The 20,376-nt window shown below is 37.5% G+C and overlaps 1 protein-coding gene across 5 annotated transcripts in view; it reads right to left on the reverse strand.

Moving 5' to 3' along the window:
* CNKSR2 (connector enhancer of kinase suppressor of Ras 2) overlaps positions 1–20,376 on the reverse strand; it is a 284,336-nt gene that overhangs the window by 62,521 nt on the left and 201,439 nt on the right. For all 5 annotated transcript variants that reach the window (XM_044235204.1, XM_044235203.1, XM_044235202.1 and 2 more), the window contains 2 exons: positions 2,052–2,100; positions 1,456–1,628 (listed from right to left, as the gene is read on the reverse strand). In XM_044235204.1, coding sequence (XP_044091139.1) covers positions 1,456–1,628; positions 2,052–2,100 — 222 coding nt within the window. The remainder of the gene's footprint in view (positions 1–1,455; positions 1,629–2,051; positions 2,101–20,376) is intronic.

Consider the following 20,376-nt stretch of genomic DNA (forward strand, 5'->3'; position numbering starts at 1 on the left):
TATAAAAGAGTCATATTTTTTTCACTTAAATTTTGAAAGAATATAATATAGCATACAGCAGACAAATGTGCAAGTGAACTTAAAGAGAAATGAAGACTATATTTTGATAACTTTTTGGTTGGCATACAAAAAGTATTTGATAGATGTTAAATGAAAGTATTGGAAAAATTGTTTTTTATATATAAAATAAGATACACTTAGTGAAATAGAAGGCTTTTTATGTAATTGTATCATTGATTGGCACAAATAATATCAAAAGCACAGAAAATAAACAAATCCTTCTATATAATATTGGCATTTACATTGATAGCAAAATGTTACTTTAAGATTTTACAAATGAAATATGAGGTCAATTTGAAAAATATTACTAACAGCATATTACGGAGTACTGGGTGTATGCCAGGCATTGTTCTAAGCGGCTTTACATGAACTGATTCATTTCATCCATATGATAGCCCAGTGAGCTAGGTACTATTATTACTCTCCCTTTTTGTAGTTGAGGAAACTGATGCATCAGAACTCAGATGGATTAAATCTATTCTCTTAACCATGACAAACATAACTCCTCTAGACATTTTGTTATAGTAATAAGCACAATTATGTTAAATTATATTTCAAAAATTAATCTTCAAATGCAAATTGATGAATGTCCTAACATTCATTTATTTAGCTAGCACACTCTATTAAACCATGTCCATTTTTTGAGAAAACAAGTTAACAATAGAAATTATTGTTAAAAAAATCTTACTAAGGTGAACTGATAGAGAACTATCACCAAAGAATGAAAATAAATGCAGAGACAAAGAAATGTCAACAAATAAGGTGTACTGTTGCATATCTGTTGTGATAGGTGGTAGGTTATGATATAACTACTCTGGATAAATATCTGTTTACTGCAAATGAAACAGAAAATCACAAGAACAATTTAAATATATTATATACACTCCCCTTCACCAACCCCTCAATTGGGCCAAATGAAATGAATACTTGCAGATTTTCAAAGCTAGTCTTCTAGTTCACGTTTTCTTTAAGAAAAACAAATTCAAGTGCTATTAATTTACTTAAATTATTAAAGAACTTTGTTCCTCCAAGAAAACAGAAAAAAAATTTAAAACCTCGAGCAAAACTGAGACATTTAAAAATCTATTTCAAATTCCATGTATAATCCTTCTAGTTAAGCTATCACTAGAATTAGTTTGGAATTTTGAATTAGATACACAGAATTTTATCTGTGTTGTATTTTAGATATGTTGCCACATTTGAATAATTGAGACAACTCTTTCCATAACCCTAAAATGCAATCATTTTAAGAAGGCAGATTAAAAAATAACTAGTGGAACTCTCCTGAATTGAAATTAAGGTGGTTATATGATTTTAAAATTTAAGTCCCCAAATGGTGGTTCTTTGGGTTAAAGACAGAAAATGGATGAGAAAACCAAGTGTGCTTTGTCTTACCTCCTCATTAATATACCAGTATAGGGATGCATCCTTTAGGACAAACCAATATTTCTTCCATTTCTGTGAAAAATAACTCTTTGCATCTTTCTTTTTCCAAAGCCAACCTTCACAGTCACCCCGGCCAAGATCTTTGCAAGAAATTCGTCTTTTGCTCTTGCCAGCTATAGGACCTAAAGATCATAGTAGGTAAAAATGCTCTTTAAATTTCATACAAGTGTGAAGGTAGAAGATTAGTCTATAGCTCATAAAGATAAGTCTGGGTACTTAATAACCTTAAAAATTCTTATTTTTACATTGTATCAGAATAGAAAACTATGGAAATCTTCAGTACCTCTCCCCCCACCTAAGTGACATGCAAAGGCATCAGGAATGAGTAATCCCAGTCTCAAAACCCATCGAGACCTCTTATTGTAAATGGTACCCCTTCATCATAATTGACTTGAAAGAGAAGCTGGTCTTGGCAGCTCTTGCTAGGGGGTTGTGATCTTCCAAACCACCATGGGCTCAGGCAGGAGAGGATGCGTGAAGTATGCTGGTGATTATCACAGTGCAAACTAAACAGCTATAGATTTCATTTCGTTTCTTTTTCCTACCTTTGTTTTTCTTCTTGGATTTGTGCTGCAGTGAGGACTGCTGAAATGTCTGAAATCCAAGGAAGGGAAGAATGTTATTTGACACTCAGGGTACCATCCACAGTGCCAGCATGCTGTACAGAACTCTCCAGAGCTGAACAATGACTCTCAACTCAGGCCAGAGAAAGCATTTTCTTTCTCCAAAGACTCAAATGAAACAGAAAAACTCAAAACAAATTCATATAGATCATGTCATTTAACTTTCTAATCTCCCATGAAGCAGGAGAAGATATGATCATTGTCTTTCTTTTATAGGCAGAGAATGCAGGGCACAAAGCAGTGGTAAAACTCAGGGCTCTTACATATATATATTTATACATACAAACACACACACACACACACACACACACACACGTGTGTGTGTGTGTGTGTGTGTGTGTGTGTAGTACTACTTTTTACCCCTTTTAAAAAACGGGTTTATTGGGCGCCTGGGTGGCTCAGTGGGTTAAGCCGCTGCCTTCTGCTCAGGTCATGATCTCAGGGTCCTGGGATCGAGTCCCGCATCGGGCTCTCTGCTCAGCAGGGAGCCTGCTTCCTCCTCTCTCTCTCTGCCTGCCTCTCTGCCTACTTGTAATCTCTCTCTGCCAAATAAATAAATAAAATCTTTAAAAAAAAAAACGGGTTTATTGTGCTTTCCCAGGCCATATCTCATTTGGTTCTCACAAGGGCTTATGAAGTAGTCAGGCAAATAGGACTGTCACTTGTTACTTTGAAGTTCATTCCCTTCCATAAGCCACCAGCACTTGAGTGAATGTTTTCTTGTCACACTTACTTCTGTTACTAGGACTAGGAAGTCATCTTCGTGTAAGTGATGTCAGTACCTCATCTCCAATGATCTTCACTTCTCTCCTCAGATACCGATGCCCATGACCGGGTTTGTTATCTTAAGCACACCCCAATCACCGCCTCTATTACTGACACTGTATGTAGCCCAACAGCTCCAACCCAGTCATTTTTAGAAAATCTTCACTGAAGCATCCAGTTTGTCGACCTTACCACCTTTTAGTGTCTTTTTTTCTCACTCAGTTTTCATGCGACATTAAAATCATTATATGAGCTATATGCTCTCTTTGTCATACCTGTCTAGCTCAACAACCATCTCACCTAAACCCATCTGCTTAATGTCTTAAGAGAAAAACCCACAACTGTATTAACTGGTCTAGCTTTCAGTGACTATAAATCATTGGTTCTAGCCAGTCTACTAAGCTACATTTTTGTTCACTGGTATAATGAGGTTCATTATGCTCATGTGATTAGCTAGCTAACAGGGTACAGAGACAGCATGTATAATTTCAATTCACAGATATGCCTTCAAAATGACTTTTAGGTAACAAAATCTTCCTCTTTACAATGGTATGCCTGTAAGGGGTAATTGGATTTTGCTTACATAATATTTGCTGGTCTCGGTTTCATGCAATACATTTGTATTTTGTGACATACTTTTTTATTTGGTTTCTTTGTTCACAAAATAACATTCTACTTATATAGCAGTTTTCTTGTTTTGTGTATGGTTTACTTAATTCTCATGAATGTGGTATTACATATGGATACCAGTCCTAAAGATAAGGATCAGATAATTTGCTGATGTATAGTGTAATCCAGAAATAATCACCCTCAAAGCAATAGAAACATGCCTGTACGTGGTATGTGTGTGTTGACAAAACTTTGCAGGATACATGGCTACAGAAATTCATAATAAATTTTGTAGAGAAAACAAAAGATAAAACCTGTTATGCTGTATTGATTTTCCTAAGTGCACTCTGTTTCAAAATAAGAGCTCAAATAATAACTCAGGCTAGTGTGCTCAAGTATAGGTAATTTACATAGAGTTATTTTCCCTAAATTGGTTTGTCTGTCAGATTACTGATTGTTTTTTTCCCTTTTGTGTTTCCAGAAGGACTCATAATAATCTTACAGTTCATTATTCTTAAAAAATGATAAAGATGGGGGTGGTTTGTTTTTAGGGAGCTACATGTACAATAGACAACTCAAAAGAATTAAGTTATATAAGGTACCTCCTATGCCTTTTGCATGTTATTCCTTAGATTAAAATCTACACAAAACCATATTTTATGCTCTCCAGGCTTCCTTTTTAATGAGAATGATTTTCTTTCCCCATTGTGTTTTCATACCGTGAAGGCAGAGTATAATCAGTGCACATCCTGTTGAAACTCAGGAACTCTTAGGCACACAATATAGATTTATCCAACATTCAAAGAAGCAAAGCCATAGATGTCCTTTCTAAATACTACAATGAAATTATCTTAAGAGAGATTTTATAATTTTTCCATATGACATGACATTTTGTAAAATAAGAAAATGAATTGAACTACAGTTGAAACTTGAACAACGTGGGATGTTAGGAGCACCAACCCTATGACTTTTGACTCCCCCCAAAACTTAACTACTAATAGCCTACTGTTGGCCGGAAGGCTTCTTGATACTGTGAACAGTTGATTAACATATGTTTTGTATGTTATATATATTATGTACTGTATACTTCCAATAATACTTTTTTATTATTTTTCAGTATTTCTAGGTGATGTAGTTTGTCTGTGAGTTTTTTTCAAATTGTCACAAATCTCTAAAAATTTTTCGAATATATTTATTGAACAAAATCTACACGTAAGTGGACCCATGCAGTTCACATATAAGTGGATAACCTGTGTTCTTCAAGGGTCAATTGTACATGCTTTTGAAAATAATAGGAAAAGCAGTGAAAACTACAGTTAAGGAAATAGGGCTCTAGAAGAGAGTTAACATACACGGCTTCAGGCTGCTGTCTCAGAGCAGCCTGCTTGCAAACTTGATCTCACTTATCATCTGGGAATTTGGCTGGTGAACAGTTCCCTATGCTGACATGAGCTTCACTAAGCAGCAAGACTGTTTTGCTCACCCAGGGCCTAAACACCTGTTTTTCTTTGGGGAATCTAGAATTTTTGTAGTTGCTAGACAGAGGATGTCTCTACGACCAATCCAATAAAAGCCTTCGGTGCTGAGTCTTTAATGGGCTTCCCTGGGCAGAGACACTATACACGTGACTGCATTTTTGCTGCTTGGATGAGAATGTATTCTGCATGATCTGTCACAAGGAGAAAGTATAGGAAGCCTGCACATATACTTCTCCACGTCCCATAGGTGTCTTTTTTCCTTACTGCTCTGACTATACCTCCTTGCTGTGTCACTGTAGTAAATCTTAGCTGTGGGTAGAACTACATGCTGAGTCTTGCGAGTCTTTCTAGTGGATCACAGAACATGTGGGTGATCTTGCGGACCCCTGAAAAAGCCTCATATTCAAAAGAGTCTTACAAATTTATATTAAAAATTGTTCATTGTTCATATGCATAAATAATCTCCTGACAGTGAAGGTTTCCTCATGTCATCAGCGACAGGGTGATTAAGCACTCCTGAGGTGCAAATCTATAATTCTGTGGAGTCTTTTCTAGTAGAACTGATGGGATTATTCATTCTGAGTGACAAATATTTAATTGATGTCACTTTTTTTCAGTTTCTAATGATATCATGAAAATTTTCACAGAAGCAAGACATTAAGAACAGCCCATGACTATAATGGCTAACGCAGCAGATCCTATAAGGTGCTATGACTGAAAAAAAAAAAAGAGAGAGGCCTGAAATCTTTGCTTTCATGATGAATGCTTTTCTCACGACAGTGGAAATTTACAATATATTTTGTTTTTGTGTTTTTCTTATTAGCTTCAGGTCATCCTTCTCCCAGTTTCATGCTCCAGTATATCCTTTAAAAGTTCTTTCATAACAGTCTGTGTGAAAAGCAAACTCTTCTAGATTTTTATGTTTGAAAATATAAAAATCCTGCACTCTTGAACAATAACCTAGTTGGGCATAGAATACTGAGTTGAAAATCATTTTCCTTCAGCAATTTGAATATATCACTTTATTTTCTTTTGGCATTTATTGCTACTGTGAAGACATCTGTGGCTACTCTGTCATTTGCAGAAGTTGTCTTTAGTCTCCCAGTAGCTTTTAAAACATTTTCTCTTTATCTCTGATATTCTGCAATTGTACCATGAAGTTTCTAGGTTATAATTTCTTTTAAATAATCCCATTTCATATTCATTGTGTGTCTTTGAAGGTATTATTTTAAAAATTCTGAACATTCCCAGGCAATATGTCTTCAAGTGGTCTTCTTAAGCAGTCTCTTTTCTCCCCTCTAGACCTATGTTGACATCTCTCAATTTATCAAACATGTATCTTCCATATTTTTTATCCTCTCATATTTCTGCAATGCTTTTTAGGTAAATTCATTCTGATGTCTTCCAATTTCCTAATTCTCTCTCTTATTGCATCCAGTTTTGGGTTTTTGCTATTTAAAGAGTGTTTATTTCACTGACTATATTTTACATATCCAGGATGTCTAGTTGGTATTGGCTCTTTTGAAAATCCACTGTTCTTAGTCATCTGTTATTATTTTAAAATTAATTTTAAGCGCTTTTGTGGATTTTCCATAATTTGTATTTAGTAAGGAAAGAATCACTCAAGTACAAGTCATAGTTCTGGTCAGTGGCTGTTTTTATTCAAGTTCCTTTTTCATGGGTGAGCAAGCTCTTCTTGCTTTCCCAGTTGGTTTCACTCAGCGAAGTCAATCCTCAGTTTCTTGCCATGGCTGCAGGCCATTTGTTCCCTGATACCCATTACAGTGGACTCCCAGCCCTCTTTACTTCTTTCTGGACTCAGAGCCTACCAGCTATGTGGTTTTAGTGCCCATTTATCACTGAACAATTTTGTTCTTTTTTCTGGTCCTTGGAGGCTAGATATTGCTTTTGACCATGATCATTACATTTTATGTGTTTGGAGTAGGATGAGTGTGTGAGTGTCTGTGTCCATGTGTGCATATTTAAAGCATAAGTTCATAATGCTTATTGACCACCATAAATAGATTCCCTTTGTAAGCATTTGTGATGATTAACTGCCTTTAAAATGTATTTTTACCTTATTTCCTAAATTATCATTTAATAAAAATCTTTCTTCTTAAAAAGATTTATTTATTGGGGCACCTGGGTGACTCAATTGTTAAGTGTTTGCCTTCAGCTCAAGTCATGATCCCAGGGTCCTGGGATTGAGCCATGCGTTGGGCTCCCTGCTCAGCAGGAAGCCTGCATCTCCCTCTCCCATTCCCCTGCTTGTGTTCCCTCTCTCGCTGTATATCTCTCTGTCAAATAAATAAAATCTTTTAAAAAAATTAAAGATTTATTTATTTATTGAGAGAGAGAGCACGAGACAGTGCACAAGCAGGGGAAAGGGCAGAGGTAGAGATATCCTCAAGAAGACTCCCTGCTGACTGAGGAGCATGATGTGGGGCTGCATTCCAGGACCCTGCAATCATGACCTGAGCTGAAACCAAAATGCCTAACTGACTGAACCACCCAGGTGCCCCTCAGTAAAATCTTTTTAATGCCCTCACTAATACTTTCTGTTTATTGTAGTGAGCAACTGGACAAAAGTTCTTTGAACTTTCTCTGTAAGAATGTCTACAAACTCTGATCTTTGGTAATGTATGACTTCATATTGTTAGCCAGGACTTCTTGACTGAGCTTCAGGTTTCCTAACTCAATAGACTGAATGTGTACAAAACTAAGCTTATGATATCCACCACCTGTCATCTAATCTGGTCCTCTTCCGGTCTTCTATACTTAGTAAATAGCAATTCCATTCCCCCTACCCCGACAGGAGTTCCCACCCAGAATCCTGAAGTCAACCTTAACACTCTTCTTACATCCCACAGCCAGCTCATCAGCAAGCTATATCAGCTCTGTCTTAAATATATGTTTACAACATGACTTTTTCTTACTGCCTCTACTAGTAGCACCCTGGCCTGAGCTACCATTGTCCTTTACCTGGATTGCTGAAATATTTCTTCACTGTCCTACCTGTTTCTTCTCTTACCTTCTTTATTTTTAATACAAGAGCCTGAGTGATCTTGTTAAAATATGATTTGAATCATGTCATTCCTCTACACAAAACTTTCAACTGGATTCTCTTCCCACTTTGAATTTGAATGCAAAAATCCTTGCAATGGCCTTGAAGGCCATATGGCTTGGCCCCTTTGCCTCCTATCCCTACCCTTGCTAACTTTGTTCCAGTCACACTTGCTATAGCTGGAGCATACGAGGGCCCATTTTATGCCCTTTAGTTTTGCTGTTCCCTTTGTTTGAGATGTTCTTTGCCCACATGTTGTTGTGGCTCACTCCCTTAACTTCTTCAGATCATAACTCAAATGCTTCCTTTTTAGTAAATTCTTCCCAGGCTTCCCTATCTAAAATTGTTATTCTCATTGCTCTCAATACTTCCTGTTTCCCTTCCCAGCTTTATTTCTCAGCATTACTGAAAGTACTTATATTTCTTGTTTACTACCCAGCTTTCCCTCCAAATATAAATGGTGTGAAAGCAGAATTCTGTTTATTTTATGCACTGCTTCATTTTCTGCTAGAACAGGGCCTAGTGCAGAGGAAGTGCTCAATAAATACTGGTTGAGTGAATGGAAGTTGAGCAAACCGTCAGCAAAGAGCATAGGATATAGTCTTAATCGGGCAATCGTTTTAACCTGAAGAAGTCCTTCAGCAGGGGAAATAAACAAGTCAGGTTTCTGTTCTCCAGTAATCCACATATAGGTCTGTTCCAAGTAGGTCGTTTCTTCTGGTAGATAAGAAATATTTCTTTATATCCATTTTACTTTAGTGCTACTTGCACTGAGACAGTCTTAAGGCACTTAATAGTTTAAAATTGAATTCAAGATGTGGCTGGCAAAAGGACATTAAATCTGTGTCAAAAGATATATGTGCAAATGATAATATGATGAATTATGAATGGGTGCGTTGAAATCATAATTCTACCCATAAAAATAGAATGTGCTAAAATAAAAGGCCATTATGAAAGTATTGTTGATCCTCTACTTAACCATGGCAATGCATGCAACAGTATTCTGTTTGGCTATAAAAGATCCCTTTTTCAGACACTTGCCTGAAAAGACCATTTATCTTTTATTTTGTCCACAGATGTTCTGTTCAAACTCTATTCCCCCCTCTTTTAGATGAGGAAGTGTGGGGGAGGGTAATTTGGGTCATTCTTATCCTGAAACTTTCAGAAGCACTTATTTTAATTGTGGAAGAAAATGACAGTTTCTGTGTTACATTTTGAAAGCTCAGCTACTATTAAATTCTTCTCAAGTTGCAAATTGCCACACTTATGGAAAAATTTGCAATCAAAATACTCTCTTGTTGCAATATAGCAACTTCCTCTTACTGTAATTTTCTGCAAAGTCCCAACATTTCTGCACTGACTAGTCAAACCAATAGCTTATTTTCTTACACATAAGAAAAGAAGGTGCTTAGCAATTTGAAACACTTGGGATAAATGATAGTTTCTTTCACATATTTGATTTTTAAATAAATAAATGTCTTTGAGATTTAAATATTTCACAAAGAAAAGGACTTTGCCTTACTTTCTCATTATTGCCTGCTAGCAGAAAAAAGGGTCTAAAAATGAGAAAGTGGGGGTAAGATGCTATTGGGACTAAATATTAAATCAAGAACTCAACGGACGAATGGATAAGGAAAATGTGGTCCATATACACTATGGAGTATTATGCCTCCATCAGAAAGGATGAATACCCAACTTTTGTAGCAACATGGATGGGACTGGAAGAGATTATGCTGAGTGAGATAAGTCAAGCAGAGAGAGTCAATTATCATATGGTTTCACTTATTTATGGAGCATAACAAATAGCATGGAGGACATGGGGAGTTAGAGAGGAGAAGGGAGTTGGGGGAAATTGGAAGGGGAGGTGAACCATGAAAGACTATGGACTCTGAAAAACAATCTGAGGGGTTTGAAGGGGCAGGGGGGTGGGAGGTTGGGGTACCAGGTGGTGGGTATTATAGAGGGCACGGATTGCATAGAGCACTGGATGTGGTGCAAAAATAATGAATACTGTTATGCTGAAAATAAATAAATCTAATTTAAAAAAAAAGAACTCTTCCACTTATAAGACACAAGAGCTCAGAGCGCAGAAGTGAACAAGTGTCCTATTTGCGGTAGCCTTGTACATTCTGCTGCCTGGGAGAGCAACTGTGAAGTGAGTGGGATGGGGATGAGACACTGCGTGCCCACAGGGTCTCTGAGTAGAGTGGGGTGAGGTTGCTTGGGAGTCCGTCAGTAAGGTTAAGCTGTCTTTATATTGACTGAAAATGCTTCCACGGGCTCTCAAAAATTAGTCTGCTTTTAAAAATAATGAGCATGCTAATAAATAAGCTATCAAAGAATGGAAAGGCAGTAATTGGGAGGGTGGAATTTAGAGGTCAAGCTCATTAGGTGGGACAGAAGCGGTGTTTCCTCAAAAGAATATCATATGTATCAGATTCTAAAGGAAGGAAGTGATTGAATTTTATGCAGGATTCCATAAGGTGGTTCCTCTTTTCCTATGGGGTGGTAAGGTAGGAAGAGTGATTCGTGGTGAGTAGTTGAGAAGAATAACGAGAATCACCAAGTTTCGGGGGATGCCTGGGTGGGTGGCTCAGTTGGTGAAGCATCTGCCTTCAGCTCACATCATGATCCCAGGGTAATGGGATTGAGTCCTGTGCTGGCACCCTGCTCTGTGGGGAGTCTGGTTCTCCCCTGCCCCTCCCCTGCTGGTGTTCTGTCTCTCCCTCTCTCAAATAAATCAGGAAAATCTAAAAAAAAAAAAAATCACCACCCTTGTGAAACAGGAACTGCCATTCTTGGGTCATAAAAATGATCATTTATATATTATTTATATAATGATCATTTATAGAGGGCTTCTGTGTCAAGCATAGTATTAGGGACTTTACATCAGTTATTGACCTTCAATCCTACAATAAATCTTGAAAGTAGTTCTCATTTACCCCATTTTAAAGAAGAGAAAATTGAGACACAGAATGTATAAACAGCTCACTCAGGACCACACAAGATAGTGGCAGAGTTAAAATTCAATCCCAGGTCTGTCGATCCCAAAACCTGTTCTCCTAATCACTCTGTTCAATCCTGCCTCCCAAATAAGTACTGTGTAGTCATAGTAACAATGTGAGAGTAAAGAAAAACTGCTTGGGATATGATGACTTCCACTTATGAAACCTCTCAAGACATATGATGTAAGTACATGGCTATGTGGAAAGAAAGGATTCTAGGAAACAGAAAGATACTAACGGTAACACTTTATTATTAATGGATATCCAAACTGGAAACATTTTGTCAATTTTTAATTTTCATGCTTTGTCAATTTTATTTTAACTAACAGCTTATATTGCTGTGTGGATTAAACTAAAGATTTGCATGTTTTTTGGGGGGGCGTTAGTTATAAGATCTTCATGAGAGGAGCTCTCATGTTAACATTTTAATTTTGAAAATTAGATAGAAACTAAGGTACAGAAAGGTAATAAGACTCCGCCAAGTTAGACAAGGACGAGACTGCAATCACATTTTATTCAAGCCTCTTAACAGTGTTAACTGAACTCAGTCTAATTAAAAAACCCTATGTCAATACTGATGAGGGAATCAGTGATCCAAATAAGGCAAGCCTGCCTCTCCACTAATTCTTTACACAGGAGAAATCTCTTGGAGATGATTCATGGTGTTATGCAATTTTTCACCTGATACGCAGCTGATTATTATGCAATGTCTTAAAATTACTTGGTTCACTTTCTCAAGATGTGGTTCCTAACTACTGTATTAGTTTCTGTGAAGGCAGAAGCCATCTGGTCTAGCTCACCAGGGTATACTCAGCTCCTACTACAGGACCTGACATATAATTATCTATTGAAAGCATGAATCAAACAGTTCCCGACCACATTTGTGTGCAGGACACCGAGGCTATGCGTTACAGTGTCTTGTATGCAGTCTGTCAGCACATCCTGTCCACTCTCTCTTCAAAACATATCTAGAGTCCAACCCCTTCTGGCCACTTCCACTTTAGGGCCCAGGGCTAAGCCACTATCATCTCTCACTGGAATCGAGCAGATCCTCTCTCGTCTCTCTGCTTCCACACTTACGTCAGCCCCTTCAGTTTATTCGCAACACACCAGCTGGAGTGACACATTTCGAATGTCTGTGCTTCAGCAAGAATGGAATGCTTGGTGCTGCAGCAACCCTGGGGTAGGAATCAGGAGACCTGACTTCTAGATCTTCATATTCCAGCTCTATGATTGCGGTCAAGTCCCTGAACTACTCTTGACCTCCATTTCTTCATCTGCAACATCAGTGATTTGGACCAAATGCTCCGAAAATATCTCACAGATCACTAATTGTACATGATTCTGACTTGAAATGATGGGGAAAATGGCTAGTCACCAATGTCTATCCAATTATTGATGTTTTGTAATTATATGTACCACAGTCAGCATCAGTCTTAACACTTAATGGTAGATTATTTATTGGAAGACACTTAAGTTTACGCTTGAGCTCCACCATGTATGGAAATAACTTATCGTCAGCCACATTAGATACAGCTATTTTTGGGTGCTTGACTAATGTATACAATTAACATAGATCTTGCATGAGACAGAAGCAGAAAGTCTAAACAGGTGAAAAGCAGAACCAGGGCAGTTCCTGCTCCTGATGCTTCTATTTGACAAGCTGTCAACGTCTGGGTGTCAGAGAAATCAGGGTACGCTTGCCCATCTTTTGTGACAAAGAAACGTTCATGACTGGGAAAAACAGAGAACAAGATTTTCCTTCTGAAGACTACTCAATGACAAGGAAATTACATGTAAAAGAAAATAGAGAAATAAATAATATAAAAAATCACCTCTATGAAGAATGCATAAAACCTAAGAATCTCAAATGAGAGCACTGTATATGGCATGATAATGCTGTCAGCAACGACATGACTGAATTATAATTATTGAAAAATTTCCCTGGCTATTAACTTACTGGCTTTACTTAGAGGAATATGAAACTAACAGCTTTTTCTGGATACCTTTATATTTAGGTTTGTTGCTCTGATACATTGTACAAATTTTCTCATCATGAAACTTGCCATGTCAGGGTAATTCATTTCAAGAATGCTAGCTTTTATCTAAATAGCTTTATGGCTAAAAGTATGTTTATATCAAGCTTTTATTCTGAGATTTTTGCTTTTAGAGAGTAGACAAATTCTCCAAGACAACAACTTCAAATGTTTCTACATCTGCTAGTTTTGCTACAGTTTTCTTGATCTGGAGATTTTCTTTTCTTACGAAAATCTTTCAAAGGGAAGACTGGATAAAAATAAAAGATAAATTTAGAAAGTTTTTAAAGTCACTTTATATGCAATTCATTTTATAATGTAATAATTGAGAAAGATAAACCATACTCTTTCTTCTCTTCCATTCTGAAACATCTAGTGGGACATGATTTTGAGATTAAGAAAGCAATACTGTTTTTATCTAACAGAAGGGAAAAAAGGACTTGGTGGGAAGTTTTTCTTTTTTTTTAAATTCTGTGTTTGCAGCAGGAATCAAATCATCATTATGCTATCAATTTAGATGGCATTTTCCAAAGTCCTCTCTGAAGTGCCATGCTCATCTTGTCAATGAGAAAACTGAGTAAGAGAGAGAAAGCAATTTATGCAATCTCAGATACGAAAAATTAGATTTCTACAGGGCCTGATGTGTGCTAACACTTTTCCAGAACTGGTTGCCTTAAATGCACCTAGATGACGTTGGACTTGATCTCAGCCTGGTGCTGTGGACATTTGGGGAGTACAGTTGGAGGAAAGATACTAAGAATATTGGTGAGCTGCCATATTGCCAGACCCTGCATCAGATGCTCCACATACACCGTTATCACAGAGAGTCAAAGCTCTTACCCAATTACAAAAACATGTGTGGGTGGGGGAACACAAAGGAGCAGAAAACACAGTAGCCTTAAAAATACTTTTATAGCAAACCAAGAAGTGGATTTCACACGGATGTTTCTCACGGCTGACATCTGATAAAAAAGGAGGTTGTGATACTAAAACTCAACTATATGAAGGATCGGTTCAGCAACTGGCTAAGGTAACATGGTCAACGTGTTGGCCTTGTGGTACTCCTCCTCAGAGTACTCAAAGGAATTCTTTAAGGAATTGGTGAATGCGTTGTATTAAGTGGAAACCTCTTTAGGTAAATTAGATGTGTTATCCTAATTATTGCTTCTCTCAGTCAATCTTTTGACTGAAAGTAGATAAATGATAGTTGGAAGTTATATTTTCCAATATGTGTTTTGGAAAACTAAGCCAGTGTGCTGTAGGGATGATACCTTCAGAGAGATACACTGTACCTTGAGGCCACTCCAGATTTATGATCATTTAGAATTTTTCACTTGACCACTGATTCTTATGCTGACTGTCACTAGAGAATTTGCAAAGCAGATTTAACGTGGTAGGTACCTACAGTGGCCACATAAAGGAAACATCAATGTAGTGGCTTCCTGTTGTGTCACCTTAGCAAAGCGGGGAACTATGTGTCTCAGAATTCCCTTCTCTGTATGGTTCTAGCTAGGGCGGTCCACAAATCAATTTGCAAGAATTTTGGAGAACACAAGGGAGGAGGCAGCCTGGTGCTCTGAAGGCTGGCACAGGATGTCACCCAGCGCCGCAGCTCACACACATTGTCACTGCTCTGCAGCTGGGCCCCCAACTTCGGCTCTCCCAAGTCCCAGACCAGGAGTCTGTGAACTTCCACAGTGGAAGGCACCATCTGCGTTGCTAAAGTTGGAGGCAGGGTTCCAGTTTGGAACTCATGGGTTCGAGTTTATCTTGCTCTCCCTGGCTTCACATTCAGATTTTCTTCATGGCCACTGGCTCTGCTGAAGCATCTTAACCAGCTCCTTAACTGAGTGGGATCTATTCTTCCATATTACTTAGTGCTTCTTCTTCCCTGATTAGACCCCAACTGATACACTCATTAATGCCCAAAGAGGGCATATGTTTTAGTCCTAGAAAGCTTTCTGACTTGCTCATCAGAAAGTAAATTCCCCTCCATGTAGATAAATTAATTTCTTTTCCACATGGCATTAAGGATAATTACTATGTGCCCAGCAGAGTGGAAAAAAACTTTATACACAATGTATGATTTACCTGTGAAATAGCTAGGTTAAGTAAGTAAGTATTATCATCTTTTCACTGATGAGAAACTGAGGTTCAGAAATGTGTTTTGTTTATACAGCTGGCTTCAAGCTCATGTTGTAGAAGTACAGCATGATTCTCGGCCGTCTAAATTGTAGAAAAGGCAATTCTCTTCTTTAATGCTGAGCCCTTTTACTCAGAGGTTGTTGGATACAAGAACCACTATCTCAAGGCCACTCCAAATTTGTGACAATAAAATAAAGTATAAGAACATAACTTAATCTCCCATTTCTTAAAGCAGGAAAGGTTGCATCCAGTTAGTTTAAAATTATTTATATATTAAGCAAAGGAACTGAAATACTGATCTATTTCTCAACATTCCAGATGGTTTTGGGTTCAGGTCTGTTAGGATCCTGTTCTTGGCCTAACCTTGTTATTTGCAGTGATGTTAAAAAACAGATTTAGCAATACCATTTAGAACTGAGACTCTAGGGGCACTGGGTGGCTCAGTCGTTAAGCCTCTGCCTTCGGCTCAGGTCATGATCCCAGGGTCCGAGGGTCGAGCCCCACCTCGGGCTCCCTGCTTAGCAGGAAGACTGCTTCTCCCTCCCCCACTCCCCCTGCTTATGTTCCTTCTCTGTCAAATAAATGAATAAAATCTTAAAAAAAAAAAGAACTGGGACTCTAGGTTGAGTTTGTGTACTTTGGCCCACTGCCAGTTGCTGTCTGAGCCAAAAGCCAATGAAGGGTCCACGGAGGCTGCAAACAATTTAGCACTGTTCTTGGAAAAGTTTTCTGCAAGAAACTAGAATGTAAAGTAGTCATTAACTTTGCCCTAAACTTCATTCTCATATAAGATATGGGCCAAGAGACACAGACATGGAGTTAAGAGGAATCTTTGTATGACATTTAGGTATACAGCAAATCATTAGACTTGTACTGTGGAATCAGGGTGTGCTAAAACAGTCCAAGGGGTAATATATTTAGGAGTTGGGTGAAGAAAATAATGTAATATAGATTATAATTCTTCAGTCGGAAGAGGCTTTAAAGAGTTCTAGGGGTAAAATAGTTTTATCTGGATTTTCATTAAACTTGAGATGTTTGATTTAATGAGTTATGGTGGTGAAATAATGTGGGTAAGATGATTATGGGAGCTAAAAAGGCCTACTGCCAACAGAATGTGAAGATATTTTTCTGAGACTATAAAGCTGGAAGACATAGGCCTACGATATGAGAGAATGGGGCTTCTTTGATCTCAGTGATCAAGGAAAGTATGTCCCCAAATATTGACCTTAACAACCAAGCCAAAGACTTCTCATCACAATTTAGTTTTCATTTTATTTTTTCACAGGGAACAAGGAATTAGTAATCATATTCAAACTTAATAAATTTCAACTTAATAAATTCCTAATTTAATTCTTTTGAGTCCTGTTTTGCATGATGCCTCAGTAATGAAGCCAGATTTTGTGTTTTGCTTCCTGGCAGCCATTATCTAACCAGGAACTAGCTGAGTGAAACCCATATTTGTTCAAACATGAAATGGAAAAGACGGGCTTCAGTCTAAAGTAGGGCGTCTTAACAGTTTTTGAGTGTGGCCCCCTAAGACACACCAACAGATCCACGGCCCATTGGTCCCCACTTTATGACTGTGTAAGTACTGTTGGGTATGGATGATTCAGAGTGTCATTTCTGGAAAATTGTGAGTGATACGAATCACAACATGCTACACGGTAAAAGCAAGCAACCTCAAACAAACGAAAACCACAAGTGATGAAGTGTAATCGTAGTTTATAATGAAAACGAAACAGCAACTGAAAACTACAGATAACTTAAAACAAACCCTAATGACATATCATTATAGCGTTCCTCCCGAAAATGGTGCGAACCTGAACCATCTACACTTGTGCTTGTTCAGTAAGAGTGTGACTGCACTGTCAATTGCATGGATACTAGACTTTTTGGAGAAATAGTAAACTAGAATATTTGGTAGACTGTATTAATTCATTATTTTATAATTATTCAATTGATAGCCTCTTAAAATCAATAGTAGGTTATTAGTAAGCAGTATCTAGTCACAGATGAAAATGAAAATCTGTGTAATTATGATGTCTCATTTGCACATAAGAATCAAAAAAAGGACTTCATTTCTGCATCAAGTTTCACCTACTAGGAACCCTTTGCCAAAGATAACCTATATGTGGAGAGTCACTGCTCCAGTAAAATGGCCCAATAGGAATTATTTTCAAGATACGCAGGGGTTTACTAAATTTGACATTAACACTCCAGAAACAATCAAGTCATCCATAGGAATAAGAGTGTACATACAAATATGAATACAATAATGTTTACGATGGATATCCAACATGTCTGCAGGCATCCTGATCAAGAGAAACATTACGTCACAGTGTACTATGGCTGTTCTCCAAGTAGGTAAATTCAAAATGCAGAAAAAGTGGTTGTTATAAATAACAGTTAGGTCAGAGATGGCTTTTTTAGCCACTAAAATTTAGTTTCATCTTACTGTCATTGATCCTGAAACAATGGAGCCAAGTTGGGTAGCGATTAGACAAACCAACCTTCATGACTAGATAAATTTAATTATAAATGTTTATGTCCTGAAAAATACATCATATTTTGCATCATTGTGGTAATAATAGCTCTGTCTTCTCTAATTGATGGTAAAATACTTATGAGTAGAAATGGCTTTATTCATCTACAGATAGGAAATTTGGAGCCAGACTGCTTGAACTCACATTTCAGAGTGAGTTTGAAATGTGAGTTTTCCTTACTTGTGGTCAAGTAAGCAGAAAGCTACTTTCTAGCTGTGTGACCACAAGTAAGGCAAACTGTGTATTTCAGTTCTGCAAAACAGATATAATAACAGTAGCAATCTCACAAGGTCAATTTGAGGATTCAGTGAGATAATGTGTATAAATATTTAGCAATAGGAATTTAGTAAGCAATCAACAAAAGTCAGCTACTATTAATAGCAACACTTGCAATATTATTATTAGTTAATATATATTCCACAGCACTTAGACTGGGTTTTACGGATGGTCGAAACTACTAGAACTGCTATTTAAATTATGGTTTCTGTTTTTTTTTTTTTTTGAGAGACAATGTAGTATGCAAAGAGGCAGACTGCTAATGCTCAAAACCCAGCTCTATCACTTACTATTTACTTAATCCATATGCCCCAGCTTCCTAATCTATAAAATGGGGTTAACACCAGCACCTTCTTCATAGGGCTGTTATGAGGATGAAATGAGTTAAGATTTGTAAATTACTTAAGAGTATCTGTTTCATAATGTTCGTCTACTTGTAAAATTTTAAAAATGTCTTTTAACGGCTCCCCACCTCCTTCTTCCAAGGGTTTCACCAAAAATACCTTCACAAGTTGATGGGGATGGCTAAAAGTATTTATAAGAAGTAGAACAACAACTGAATGTTTGCCTTTATATCCTAAATAACTAAGACAAACCACATAAGTGTTAGAATGTTATGAAAAGAGTATCCAGATTTTTGAACACCTACTCTAAATCTGTTTTGAATAAGCCATCTAAAATCACATTAATCAGTTTATGAAAATATACCTGCATGTTGCCTGGATCCGTAATCAAATTTTGCTTGTTTCGGCATCTCAGCATGTATAGCATATAGCATATAATTCTGTTTATGAATTTAGCTTAGCAGCTTTAATGTGAGAACAAGTTGTCATATGTATATCTTATTAAGAAAAAAGAAGACCTGAATCCAAACATTCTTTATCTAAAAACTTTCATCACTACATTTGAATTTCTGTCTCCCTTTCTCTCCCTGCAACGCTCCCTCCCTCCTTCTCTCTCTCTCTCTCTCTCTCACTCACACACACACACACACACACACACACACCCCTGCTGCCTGCCTTTTCTTCCTATGCTCTCAAGGTCAGATGAGGGCTTTGGCAGCTAACAACTCCTGCATTTTCAGACAGAGAATCAGTGAGTAGGTAAAAGAAAATTATCGTCTTTTGAAAAATACCCTAACATGCTTGGCTGACAGGTAACTCGTGACCTCCTTAGTGAGATGGCAGTGATAGAAAGAAAACAAGTATGAGCTGGAACTGAAACTGAGCTGGAGTAGAGGAGGCGAGGTGGGGACTGACCGGGAGCTAATCCTCTTGCACTAGTGGCATCTGTAAAGCAGAGAAGTCCTGTAAATCACCCTGATGAAAGGTGCAAACTGGGACCTGCTATGATAGGAAGCCCAACATGGTAAGTGTAAGTTACCAGGTACTTCCAATACCCTTTTAAATGGGTGGGTAGCCAGTGGTAGGTTGCACATGGTCTGTCTTCTGTAGCAGTAAACCAAGCCAGATGCTCCTTGGCAGAGGTGCCAGTATGGGCAGGGTTCCGATTATTGGAGTGAAATGGAATGTTAATCGATAAACCAAGGAAGAATTTAGTTATATAGACTAGATAAACATGACAGAAGATATTCAGAGTCTGAGGCTCTCCCCAGGCACATGGGACACTGAGCCTATTGTAATAAGTTCCTGGCGATTTCCACTATGATTACATTCCAACTGAAGGCCTGTTCGGGTTGGGCACAGCATGGAGGTAGCTGTTTGCAGGCTGAGGACATCAACTGAGAGATGGTGGGAATGACAGTGAGTTCCTGTCACATTCACTCACTTATTCATTTCTTTGTCTTATGTTTACTGAACATTTATAAGATACTATACCTATATTAGGTGTTGAAATAGAGTGCTGAACAAAATGGAAAAACTTTCCTTTCTTGTCATGAACACGGACATGTCCTCCCTACTATGTATAAGGGAGAAAGACATTAAATAGATAATCACATAAATAAGTATATAATTACAAACCATAAAAAAAGTTTTGAAGAAAATATAGAGGGCGCTAATAGACTTAAATAGGAGAAGCTGATTTAGTTTAGAGGGTAGTGGTCAGGCAAAGCCCTTCTGTAATTTCAGGTTTAGATGGGAGTCAGCTGGGGGTAAAAAGGGGTAAAAGCAGTTTCAGTACAAGGCATAGCATATCACAAAGGAAAGAGATAGCAAATACTAGTGGATGGTCAGTGTAGTCAGAACATAGCGAGTGAATTCCTTTTAAACAATTTAAGGAAAATATATATACTGGAATAACAAATATATGAGATGAATAAAAAATGATTTTATAATACCATAAACTTCTCAATTTTCTTTGTTAA

Source organism: Neovison vison, chromosome X (genome assembly GCF_020171115.1).
Source record: "Neovison vison isolate M4711 chromosome X, ASM_NN_V1, whole genome shotgun sequence".
Taxonomy (NCBI): Eukaryota; Metazoa; Chordata; class Mammalia; order Carnivora; family Mustelidae; genus Neogale; species Neogale vison.